Genomic DNA, 13,214 nt, shown 5'->3' on the forward strand with positions numbered 1-13,214 from the left:
ACCACCGATGAAACGTGGGTGCACTACTTCATTCCCGAGTCCCAGCAATCATCATGCGAGTGGTGGCATACCAGTTCTCCCAAACCCAAGAGCGCGCGGAGGACCCATTCGGCAGGAAAAGTGATGGTAACGTTCTTGTGGGGCTGGCAGGGGGTTATCCATGTAGACTTTCTGACAGATGCCAGAACAGTCAATACAGCTTATTACTCAGACCTCCTGGCAACAAACGTGAAGGAAAAGATCCGATCCAAGCGGAAGAGAGGTGGAAAGCGGGTAGCCTTCCTTCAAGACAATGCACACCCCCATACGGCCAAAACAACAATCGAAACCCTCCGGAAATTGAAATGGAACCTTCTGACACATCCACCATACAGTCCCGATTTGGCACCAAGTGATTTCTACCTGTTCGGAAGGCTCAAATCAGACCTGCACGGCATGCGGTTTGTGGACGACGCCGTCATCCAGAATGTTCGGAAGTGGATACGCTGCCAACCACAAAACGTTTTTGAAAAGGGCATCAGGATGCTTCCAGAACGTTGGAAAAAATGTGTTGACTCCGCAGGGGAGTACGTTGAAGACTGACATGTGCAAGTAAGTGTTTGGCAATTTTGGTTAAAAAAAAAAATCAGTCCCGGTCATATTTGAACCACCTTCTATTAGATACACTGTGGAAATCATTTTGAAGAATGAAGATTACTATTTTTAGAATATAAAGTCATCTAGTTGAGCAGATGATTACCAATGTTTTGAAAGAACCTGCTGCCTCCATCTTCAAGGAGAACAGATTACTCCTCAACCAGTAAACATGAAAGTAAGAGGCAGTGTGTGGAACTGTTACATGAGTTCAGAAAGATACAGCATTTCAATAGACACTTTCATATTGTGGAATACAATGCAATGAAGCATGCTTCCTAGCAAGAGAAGTAAACTCAATCAGAAAAGTGAAAGCTCTAGGTACTCCATTTACTGATTAAAACTGATTCTTCATAGAAGTATTCAAGAAAAAAGAAACAGTAGTAGAAAAGTACAAAAGGAAAGGCAACAATAAACAGCACAACATTCAGTACTGGACTACTACAGTCAAAAGCTCCTGGAAACACTGCTGAAAGATATTTGTAGGAAGGTCCCATACAACTTCCCTTGTGGTAGTGAGGATCTCCTCAGCCAAGCAAAACTGACGCCCATGTCGCTTTTCTTTCAAGTGGGGACAGAAAAAGAAATCACATGGTGTGAGATCAAGTGAGTATGGAGGGTGTGACAAAATGGTGACCTGCTTTTGCCAGCTCCTCTTGGACAAGCACAAAGCGATATATAGGGGTGTCGTCATGTATGAGAAGCAACAACCAGTTCTTTTTGCGCCAAAGCTCAGGAATCTTATGTTGAATTGAACTGCGTAGATGGTGAAGAATCTCCTTGTAGCAGTGCTCATTTACAGTTGCTCCTTCTGGGATGAATTCCACATGAACAGTTCCACATGAGTCAAAAAACAGTTCAAGCATTACCTTGCCTTTTCACCTCTCCTGTTAACAGTTTCTTCTTTCTTGGCGACGATGGCAATTTTAAGGTGGTCAAGTGTTGCTTCAGTTGTGGATCATACAGAAAACACCATGTTTTGTCTCCTCTTATGATGTGGTTGAGAAACGTCCCATCTTTGTCAGCGCTATCGATCGATGTTATTGTCACGTTGGTCTTGTGTCAGGACGTGTGGAACATTGTGCTGGGTAACATGAGACATGTTCCGGTCATCATACAGAATTTTGTCAAAATACAATGGCTAATCCCTGCTGCTGCTGCGAATTCATCTACCATTTGGGAGCAGCTGGCCTGCACCAACATTGCAACTTCTTGAATCTTGAGTTCAGTTCTGACCTCTCCTGGCAGACTGGTATGCTTTTCATCTTCCAAACTGTCTCTCCCCTGTGCAAAATGTTTGTGCCACACAGCACACAGCATTATGGCCCAAGACTTCTCCATCATACACTTTCTTGGTCATCTGAAACGTTTCGCTAGCAGATTTGCCTAATTTTTGGCAGAACTTGACATTTTCCCATTGCTCAAACTGTGACATTCTCAATTTCTGCCACTCACAGACAACTACCCTTTACAACAGTGACTTTCTTTCTGAATACACTGCATGCACACAATTACTTCTTGCTGGGATGAGACAAGAAAGGACAAAGAACCATCTAGTGACTCCATGTATCTGCTGTAGTGCATACAGAGACACCATGCAGCAAATCCACGAAATTACTGACTGTACTATGTAGGAAGTTTGGGACTCAAGCCAAGCTGGATTTCTGGTCCTAGGCATAACATGTATTTAAAATTAAAAATAAAACATGTAAACAAAAGCATAAAATTACTTAGTTTACTTACCACACAATGTCCATAATTCCACTTCCAAAGAGTATTCATAAATTAAGTGAAAAATTTAAGCAACTGATCCTCTTGTTTCTTAAGCTCACATGTGACGTATGTACCTACACAAAACTTTTCATTTATCCATTTCAAGGAAGCAACTTTCCTTAATTTCTTAAGAAATACCACCACCTTCTTAACACTCTGTGTAAAATGCTTTTAGCTCTCCCACTAACCACTGGACTTCTGCTGCCATTTTAGGCATGTCTTTGATATAAAAGTGGGGGGTAAACAACAATGATAATAATGGAGAAACAAGTATACAAACAATGGGTTGGCTTGGAGTGAGTGGATCTACAAAATGTGGAGAGCACCAGTTAGCCAGCAAACTAGTCAGTCAATGACCCAACATGCCTGTTTCAAAAACAGCTGGATTTCTGATCCCCCCAGACTTCTGGATATTGAATAAGACATTTGGTACCAGTATCAAATACCAGAATATTAATTCATAACTTTGGAAAAGTAGAACAATCTCATCTGTAAATAAGACACACCTGAGAGCCTATGCACCCTCACACTGTATGCTGTGCCAGAATACAGATCTATTTCAATATCAAGTCATACCTAAAACCAGTCTTGATTCTACATACTGCTAGCAGTTTTAATGATGCAAGCAACTGGATGGAAGAGGACAGAAGAATTTGAGCAGCAGTAGCAACTCCTACTACAGTATAACCTCAGTACAATGAGAATTTACAAAATTCATAAAAATGTTCATTGTAATGGGTACTCATAATATCCTAAAATGGTTGGAACACATAGCCTTCACACCCAACTTCTAATTACATATATTATTATAAAGCTGGAGGGGGCACTTGGTAGCGTAGTTGGTTGAGTCACTATGCTATAAGCCAGGTTATGGATTTGAGTCCTGATGAGATGGATTTTTTCAATTTACCTAATCCTTCCAGCTGCACTATGGCCCTGGGATTGACTCAACATTTAACAGAAATGAATACAGGATTTGTCCTGGGGGGGAAAGGGCAGCTGGTGCGTGAGGCTGACAACCTTACCACCATCTGTGAGCCGATCGTCTAGAAGATGTGGGAGCCTCGACCTCTCACAACTCTATGGGCCTTCACAGCCTGTTACAAGTATAGCTTTACCTTTACTATGAGGCAGGAAGGTTTGAAAAAATAATGTACATACATCAATATTTATTCTTTTTGGTGCATTCTCCCCCCACCTCCCATATTGTTAAATAAGCTGGAGTGGGGCAAGTGTGTCGGTTAAATGTTACTTTGAAGATGTTCAACCTGCTGCCATGATTAATACTGTAGTCACCTTAATGTGAATTCATGATGGTGAGTGAGATTAAACCAGCTGTCAGTTCAGTCTTCCACTTCAACTAACTCGAAGATGTGCCCTGTTGCTAAGTTGCTCATTGCCAGAATTTGACCTGGTTCTGAGTTCCTCCTCTGCACACTAGCTCATTCTAATCAAGTGATGTAAATTATTGTGGCACATGGACCCACTGCTATGCAAGAGGTGAATAAAGGAACAGCCATTTCTGAGCAATGGCTTAGTAAACTTGTTCTCATAGAAATGATATCTGGGCTATCACCAGGCAACCGACCATAACAGAAGAACCGTTAGAGGCGGCTTTCTGTTGGGTCCACCCCAAGGCTATATAGTGAGGATCCCAGGCCGGCCGAAAGAGTTCAGTTCCCAGATATTTGCTGGACAGTAATGACGTGAGAGTGGGAAGCTGAAGAATCGCCACTGTTGAAAGCCATTACTAGGGAACAGCTGCTGAAGACACAGCAGACTGGAAATTTACTTAGCGGGTGCTGTGGTGATCTGAGAATTATGGAGATTAACAGTGGTGCTGTAATTACTTGTAGTTCTGAGTAGTGCGTATAAGTGGTCAATAAATCCATTCACCAATCCACACTCTGTCTATTACTTACTTACTTATGGAGTTGGGCCCTTCTTGAGGAGTCGCCAAATCTGCAGCTACTCAAGAATTTCCCAGCATTTTATGGAACCTGAAGGTTCATTACCGTGTTCACAACAGCCCTCCATTGGTCCCTATCCTGAGCCAGATCAATCCAATCCACATCATCCCACCCTATCTCTCTAAGATCAATTAAGATCCATTTTAATAATGTCCACCCACCTACACCTTGGTCTTCCCAGTGGCCTCTTTCCTTTTGGCTTTCCCACCAATATCATATACATTCCTCTTCTCCCCCATTCCTGTTATGTTCCCTGCCCATCTCATTCTCCTTGACTTGATCATTCTAATTATACTTGGAGAAGAGTGCAAGTTATGAAGCTCCTCATTATGCAGTTTTCTCCAACCTCCTGTCACTTCATCTCTTTCTGGTCCAAATATTCTCCTCAACAACCTGTTCTCGAACACCCTCAGTCTGTGTTCCTTCCTTAGTGGCAGAGACCAAGTTTCACACCCATACATAACCACAGGCAAAATTATAGTTTTGTATATCCTAATTCTTATGTTTTTGGACAGCAGATGAGAAGACAAAAGGTTCTGGACTGAATGGTAGCAAGAATTACCCGAGTTCAATCTGCTCTTAATTTCCTCCTCAATCAGGTTTTTATTTGTTATCATTCCCAAATATCTGAACTGTACCACATTTTCAAAATATCTGTTTCGTATCATTATGTCATGATTTTGCCGTGCATTTTGGTGATTAGACAGCAAGATATACTTAGTTTTCTCTGTGTTTACTTCTAGACCAACCTCCTTATTTGCGTCAATTAAAGTTTGTGTGTGTTTTTTTATAGTATCTACAGGGGATGGACAAAAATATGGAAACACCCAACAAAAACACATTACCATGACTAATATGGTGTAGGACAACCTCTGGCTTGCAGAACTGCTTGCAGTCTCCTTGGAATGGATAAATAGAGGTTTGATTTGAAAGGGAATCTTGTACCATTCTTCCTGAAAAAACATGGTAAGTTCTATTATTGATGATGGAGATGGGTAGTGCGCAAGCAGATTGCTCTCCAAAACAGACCATAAAGGCTCCATAATATTGATATCTGGCGATTGTGGGGGCCATGGCAGATGTGACACTTCATCTTTGTTCTCAGAAAACCAGTCCTGGACGATGTGAGCTATGTGAACACAGGCATTGTTGGCTTGGTAAATGGCATCACCATTAGGGAACAAAGTTTGCACCATGGAATGGATCTGGTAGCCCAAAATGGTCACAGAGTCGTTGGCAGTGACGTGACCTTGCAGGGTAATGATGGATCTGTCAGAATACCATGATATGGCTGCCCATACCATGATCGAACCCTGGCCATGTTTCACTCTTGGCAGCAAACAATCTGGATTGTAAGCTTGGGATGGCGTTCTCCAGACGTAAACTCGGCCAGAAGTCGGAAACAGTGTGAAGGTGGACTCATCCCACCAAATGACTGTCTTCCATTGCTCCATAGTCCAGGTTTTATGACTTCGGCACCACAGTCCTCTTAGCGGCATTCTGATCACCGATGAGTGGCTTTGGAATTGCAGCTCGTCCAGAAATACCCTGCTTGTGGAGTTCCCTTCGTACTGTTTTGGTGCTGACAGGGTTTGTGAGCATGACACTCAGTTCAGCAGTCACTTTTACAGCTGTAGTCTTCTTATTTTTGTCACAATCCTACACAATGTTCGTCTGTCTCGATCACTCAACATACATTTCCGTCCATGCTGGTGTTTTATCGGATGCGGTTTTTTCCAGTCCTCCTGTATGCGGTCATAATCTTGGATACTGTGCCTCGCACAACACCAGAAATCTCAGCTACCTTGGTTACGGAAGCACCCACCATACAGGCCCCAACAATTTGCTCACGTTTGAATTCTGTTAGCTCTGACGTGATGCACAAAAAATTGCACAGAACACTGTCTCGACAACAAATGAAGCTTGCAACGTATTGTGTAGGTTGTACAGGTAGTGGTGTTGGGCAGATATGACAGTGTGACCTACAAACATCGCTAAAATAAACATTTCAATTCAGGCATGCATTTCATGAGGTGTTTCCATATTTTTGACCATCCCCTGTATATTATCATCCAGCAGATTCACATCATCGGCATAGACCAACAGCTGATGTGTCCCGTTTAATTTCAGTCCCACCTGGTTCTCCTGGACCTTCCTAATGGCATATTCTAAAGCAAAGTTGAAAAGGAGTGGCGATAAAGCATCTCCTTGTTTTAGACCATTCTGGAAAGGAAATATATCAGACAAATGTTTACCTATACAGACTTTACTACAAGTTTCGTTTAAATACATTTTAATCAGCCTAACTAGTTTCATGGGTACCCCAAACCCTATCAGAATATTGTACAATACTTCCCTCCTAACTGAATCATAGGCTTTCTTGAAGTCTATAAATACTGTTTCATTGTACTCCCATTTTTTCTCATATATCTGACGAATGCAAAAGATCTGATCTGTAGTTGATCTATTACGTCGAAACCCACACTGATGATACCCAATAATTTCATCTATGCATGGACCTAACCTTGAGAAAAGAATATTGGATAAAAATACTCTGTCTATAGTCACCCCTAAATATGTGACATTATGTTTTATTAATATTTTAGCTTGTTTTTGATGAATAACCCATTTGCCTTTTCAATTTTTGCTACTGTGGGAAGTGTGTGCTATCAGTTCCAGGGAAAGGTGTGAGCATGACACACAGTTATTACCTTGAGCAGGTCAAGCATTTATTCCAATATGAGAAATGCTTTCAGACAGTATGATAGATTATCTGTTGCTTACTTTCCTCATTTTGAAAAAAATAAAAGTAGGCTTATGAGATCACCTTGCTGTTTGCATGTCTGTCAATTTCTCCCTATTCCTAGGCAACACCTTGGTAAACATGTTCCAGCAGTAACAAATACTTACAAAATGATGGAAGAACTGTTAGGTACATTATTTTCTATATGGTCCATGTCATAGCAAAGGAAAGTTAGCAATTAGTTCTTCCCAGAACTTGTGCTTATTTTTATTATTGTTAATCAAGGGTTTATTGCTATTGTCCTCATCATGGAAATATGAAACAGACTCCAGTCCTAGACAGCTTGAGAGATTTCTGCAGTTTATGGAATAAGAACAATTTAAGAACCGTGAATCTTAACAATTCTGGATCTGTTGCCCACCTGGCCTCCTATCCAATAGGTGTCAGGGGCTCTTTCCCCTGGGGTAAAGCGGCTGAGGCATGAAGCTGACCACTCACCGCAAGCCAGTGCTGAGGTCAAGAACATGTGGATCTATACATCCACTCCCCCATATGCCTTTTTGGCATAGTGCTTAATTAGTTAAGCAGCCGGAGAACTATACCTTATAAGGAGAAATTGTTAATATTGTCACATGTTGGGTGTGTGACACACGACAAATAACTTTACATCATATTGAATATAGTGAAATTATTCCCCATTCACTCTTACAATCACACAATTTACAATCTCACAACTACTGCCCTCGGCAGTATCACAAATTATCAAATCAAATCTTCTAACCACGTGTTCGGGTCTTCTTCCTGTGACTGCTGCATTTTAACTGACTCTTAAGTTATGTTACGACAGACAGAAGTCTGTCAGTCTGTTTTGATGTCAAGCATCCCTCCTGTGGGACAAGACCAGATTTCTTATTACTGTCAGACTGTTGCCGGTTTGTTGATGTGGGGCGCCTTCTCTAACGAGAGGATGGATCTGTCATTTACAATTGCTGCTGGCCCTCCCAGGGCAGCAATTCTCGGATCGAGTCCCGCTGGACTCATCATCATATTTTACTTCCTTGGATTCGAGACTCCTCTAACCTGGAGGGCATAATTATACTCCCAGGCACTGGGTTCCCTTTTCGTCACCTCCTTCCGCTTGCAAGGCTACGATGGAAGTATTCAAACAAAAGTCAAAGTCATAGGCAGTGTAGTTCTGTTATAAACCCTCAGCCAGATAACGGGAAAATGTCTTGCTTCCTTGTTGCCTAGTCACTGTGTTTACAGGCATTGCTGGGCAACACTGTCGAGAGTTATTTACTGCTGCATAGCAATTGCGGCATTCCTCCGCTACATCAACGCGGGGGAGGGGAGCGGAGTGTTGACTGGCCTGTTACCATAGTAGTGAGAGTGCCCGATGTTGTTACGTCACCACTGGTGGGGAAGGGAATATCTTCCATAGCACAATACGTCACAATATGAACACTGACAATCTATCGGAAGTTAAATATACGTGACTCAGCTCAACACAGCCTGGGAATGCTGTCTCTTTTTTGTGGCTAACTGCTGACGACATTGGAGCAGTATTAAGTGTTGCCCAAAATTGAAGAAGAGGGAACGTACATTTGGTATTTCACTTAAGTCACTTAATATAAATTAACATATGCTGTGAGTAAGAATCAAACCAATTTGAAATCTAAATGTGTGGCTTGAATTTGTGTACCTTCACTTAAAATGACATTATATGAGTACTTGATTTTTGTAACATTTCCTATTTAAGTTCCTGTTAATTAAGGAGCCTTTACTCAAAACATATTGAACTCTAACAAACTGTTGTTACATGTCAAGATGAATATACTGTCATGTGTTCGGGGTTCTATGACTAATAATTGTGAATTCTAGACTGGATGGATTTATTTGACGTCAGTATCACAATTACACTCAATGATAACAGTTCACACACTTTCTGTGTTCTCTCTGACTTCACTTCTGAACTACTGATTTCATTTCTGCGCTCTGCCTTCATTTCTGAACTCTGTGTCTATTCACATATGTCTTCTGTTTCATATTTGCTTCTACATTTTGTATCTGCAGTAACTGTTGCCTAAGCACGCATTATCATGGAAACACCTCCAGCTCTGCGGTAACCTATATGCCTAGTCGAGTGTTTCCATGGAAGTGCATGTGTAATAATGACACGGTAACCTGTTGTCATGGGAATGTACTCTGTTAATACTCACTGCCTAGGAAATCAACCTCTGATCTGACTCCAATATTCTGGCTTTCAGGCATCACGTCACAATATAAAGTGCAGTTCTTGTTGCAGTAGTCATACATACATTGTACCAGTAACTATGGCATGACTTATATTGTTTAAAATGTGATAAAGGCCTTAAGATCGAGATATTCCCTATTTTATACACTTGCTGCATGACAGGAACAGTTCAAAATCAAATAGGAAAACATAGCTATTGCACACTATCCCTACATTGCTACAATGTGTCATTCTACCTACCTACCTACCTACCTACCTACCTATCCATCTAAAACATTCGGCCGCCACTTGGAGTACGAGTATACGGCATCCGTGAAATGATTTGTTTCACTTCAGTTTCTTAATCTGAGACAGTTTGTAGGACTCCTTGGTTTCAAACCCAAGGTCAAACTGTAAGCACTCCCAAAGAGTGCACGTGTCCCACGTCATACATATATATATAAAACATTCGGCCGTTAAAGGTTAATGGTTCTCAAGATGCTGCATGCAGTCAGACAGATGGACAAACACTGTGAAATTGATGTCGAGCTTCATCATGGTCAAAGGGGATATCTTAGTTTCTTTAACAGCAATTGCCTTGAAGGATTAAGAGAAATCATGAGAAACTTCAGCCAGGATACCCATACATATGAGACAACAGAAACATGCAAAACAGGTGCCTTTTCTATAATTCTGATGGATGAAAACAGTTGTACCTTTTAGCTGGCAATCCACACTGACATATCACTTCATCACAGCCACTGCCAGTTTGATTTGTAGCTGAAACAATGATATGGAGATATGTTGAATTCAATTATGACAATACTTAATAAAAATGAACAAAATATCATAGTGTTACCTGAGCAGGTACATTATTATTTTAAGGGGAATTAAAAAGTTTCAATGAGAAAGGCTCACATTATAAGGGCAGAAAATAGCACATTTATCTGACTGTTGGGGGTGGAAGGGGAGTGGAACAATGGAAAAGAAGACATCTGGCAACTGCAGCACAACTTGAACTCAAATATTCAGGGAGTAAATAATATTTCCAAAGATATTATCATTACACATTTGTTACTGCTACTATAATGCTTATAATTTGTCCATTTCTGGTGCCAACTGATTACAAATAGTGGCCCTGCTTCTGAAGCAAATTTCATAAGGACACAATAACCATGAGACATGATTCCATATTTCTTTCTTTCCATTCTCCATAAGAGATTGATGATGAAGTAGAAATCTGGCTTTGGGAATACAGTAACTACAACAGAACAAGCATGACTTATAATAAGAACTTCACTGTAGTGAGAAAAGTCATTAACACATCAATTTGCTAGAGTTACATATGTGGGAAATTTGGCATGTACTACACCTTAGAAGTAGTAACTCACACCCAATTTCAACAGCCAGACAATAACAAAACATACTATGAAAGAGTTGATTTGACTTGGAATTATGTCTCCGAAGAAAGTCTCACACAAGTTGTGTTTATTCTCACACAAGAATGTATGAAGGCTGTCCGGAAAGTAACTTCCAGTGAGCTTTTAACAAAACAAGTAATGGGGAGGGGGGGGTTATTATATACAAAACATACATACTTAATCTACTTCTCAACATAGTCACCATTGGAACTGAGGCACCTGTCATATCGGAGAATAAGTTTTTGTATGCCTGTGTCAAAGAAGTCTACTGCATGTGAGCTCAGCCACATTTTGACACCTTCCATCAACTCCTCATTATAGTTGGTGCATTGTGATCCCAACCAGTTATTCAAGGAGGCAGAGCGAGATCAGGGCGGAAAGGAGGGTGCTCAACTCCCACTTGAAACGTTCCAGCAGTGCTTGAGTGCAAGCAGCTGTATGCAGACATGCATTGTCATGTACGAGCACTACACTGGATGTCAGCATTTCACATCTTCTGTTCTGAATGGTCCTATGCATTTTTTTTTAGTGTTTCACAATATACTTCTGACATTATTGTGGTCACTTGTTGCATGACTTCCATCATCAGCACTTCTTTCCTGCCCCAGAAGACAGCTGACATCAGCTTCTTAGCAGGCTGACATTTGTTTCAACTTTTTCAGCTTGTTTGGATAATAATCTTGTAGAGAACGGTGTGTGAAATTTTTGGAAATTCACATGAAAGTTCTGAAATTGTGAAGCACTGTCTTTCAGAAATTTTTTGGTCAACACTTTGAACAAGACCATCACTTACTATGGATGGAAGACCACTTCGCTCTTCACTGTGAACATTTCTTCCCCCATCTTTCAACATTCTATACCACTGTCTAACAGTTCCTTCACTCATTACAACTCATATTTCAATACAGATTTCCACAGCACTCATACTTTTAGCATAAAGAAGGCAGATAACAGTGCGAATTTCGCAGCTGGTGGGATTATCAATTGCAGGACACATCAAAACTCACTCTCTAGAGAAAAGAACAAGCACTATGTGACCAGTTATGTGATGGTTTACAGGGAAATGAGTCATGTGATGGTACCTTGCATGTGTGAGCTCTGCCTTGCTCTTACATTAGTTGCCTAAAATAAATGAGTTACTTTCTGAATAGCCCTCGTACATGGTGTAAATTATGGACAGAATGTGGCTTGGATTTTTGTTTGTAAAAAGACATTACTTTCCCATACAAGAGGTTATGCAAATATGAGGAAATACATAACTTCTTGGCTTAAATAAGTGTTCAGTTACATTCATATCTACATGAAAACCATTTCAAAGAAGCATAAATATTACTGTACCCATATTAAGATTTTTTAAATCTTAGTGTAGTTCTGTGACATACATAATTAGAACTTACAAGATAAGATTGAAGTTATAATGTGCAGAGATCGAAAAGTCACACACATCAAACTAAAAGTTGTTATAAATTGTATTGCAGTTAATATAATTATATCTCCAACAGCTAGGTGGTACTGTAGACGCCATTTGTTGTGTATCGGTCATACGACGTCTGCAGTATAGATCTGTTTATTGCGTGACAGACATGTTGTTTTCCAAAGAACGAGTTTTCACCGTGGAACATTATTTTGCCAGTCACTCTTATGCACGTGTCACAGATGAGTTTTATCGGGAATATCTGGATTCTGCAGTTCCTAACAATTCGACGATAACAAGAATAATCAACCAATTTCAGGAATGTGGATGAGTTTCAGATAGGAAGAGATCTGGGAGACTGGCCATTTTGACTCAGGCTAAACTGGCTGACATGGAGAAAATGTTGCGGCGCTCCCCTTCAAAAAGCCTGAGGAGACTATCAGCGCAATCTGGGATTTCTTATGGAAGTGCTCAGAAAGCGATGAAGAAGTTACACCTTCATGTATATCGTGTTCGCTGTGTGCAGGAACTGAAGGACCTCGATAAAGAAAAACGCTTAGTGTACTGTAGATGGTTTAGGACATTTGTTGGCAACCATGGAACTGAAGAGTCTGATTGGGTTTTCTTCACTGACAAAGTGTGGATTAACCTTAGTGGCTATGTGAACAGTCATAACAATAGGATTTGATCATCTGAAAATCCACATGTGTTACGTAGCTGATTCCAAAAGTAAGGTCTCCAAAGCGCTGGGTAATTTTTGTGCGGCTGTTGGCAACCCTGTTGCATTCGTTGCTTCCCCCACTCCCCCCAATACCACCAAGCATGCGTGCACGTAGCTAGGACGCTTAGTCTTGGCACCGTTGCCGTTAGAAATGGAGCTCCCGATTACTAAAACTGCGAAGTGTGAGATTCGCGCATTTATTCGGTTTTTGAACGCAAAAGGGACTAAAACAATTGAAATTCATCGTCAACTGGTGGAAGTGTATGGCGAGTCGTGCATGGACATAAAGAACGTCCGCAAGGGGTG

The 13,214-nt window shown here is 40.9% G+C and overlaps 1 protein-coding gene across 2 annotated transcripts in view; it reads right to left on the reverse strand.

Annotated features, from left to right (window-relative positions):
- Nucleotides 1-13,214, reverse strand: part of LOC111866829 (DNA topoisomerase 3-alpha) — a 130,916-nt gene that overhangs the window by 25,893 nt on the left and 91,809 nt on the right. For both annotated transcript variants that reach the window (XM_023856126.2, XM_023856124.2), the window contains one exon: nt 10,069-10,132. In XM_023856126.2, the coding sequence (XP_023711894.1) occupies nt 10,069-10,132 (64 nt within the window). The remainder of the gene's footprint in view (nt 1-10,068; nt 10,133-13,214) is intronic.

Source organism: Cryptotermes secundus, unplaced genomic scaffold (genome assembly GCF_002891405.2).
Source record: "Cryptotermes secundus unplaced genomic scaffold, Csec_1.0 scaffold515, whole genome shotgun sequence".
Taxonomy (NCBI): Eukaryota; Metazoa; Arthropoda; class Insecta; order Blattodea; family Kalotermitidae; genus Cryptotermes; species Cryptotermes secundus.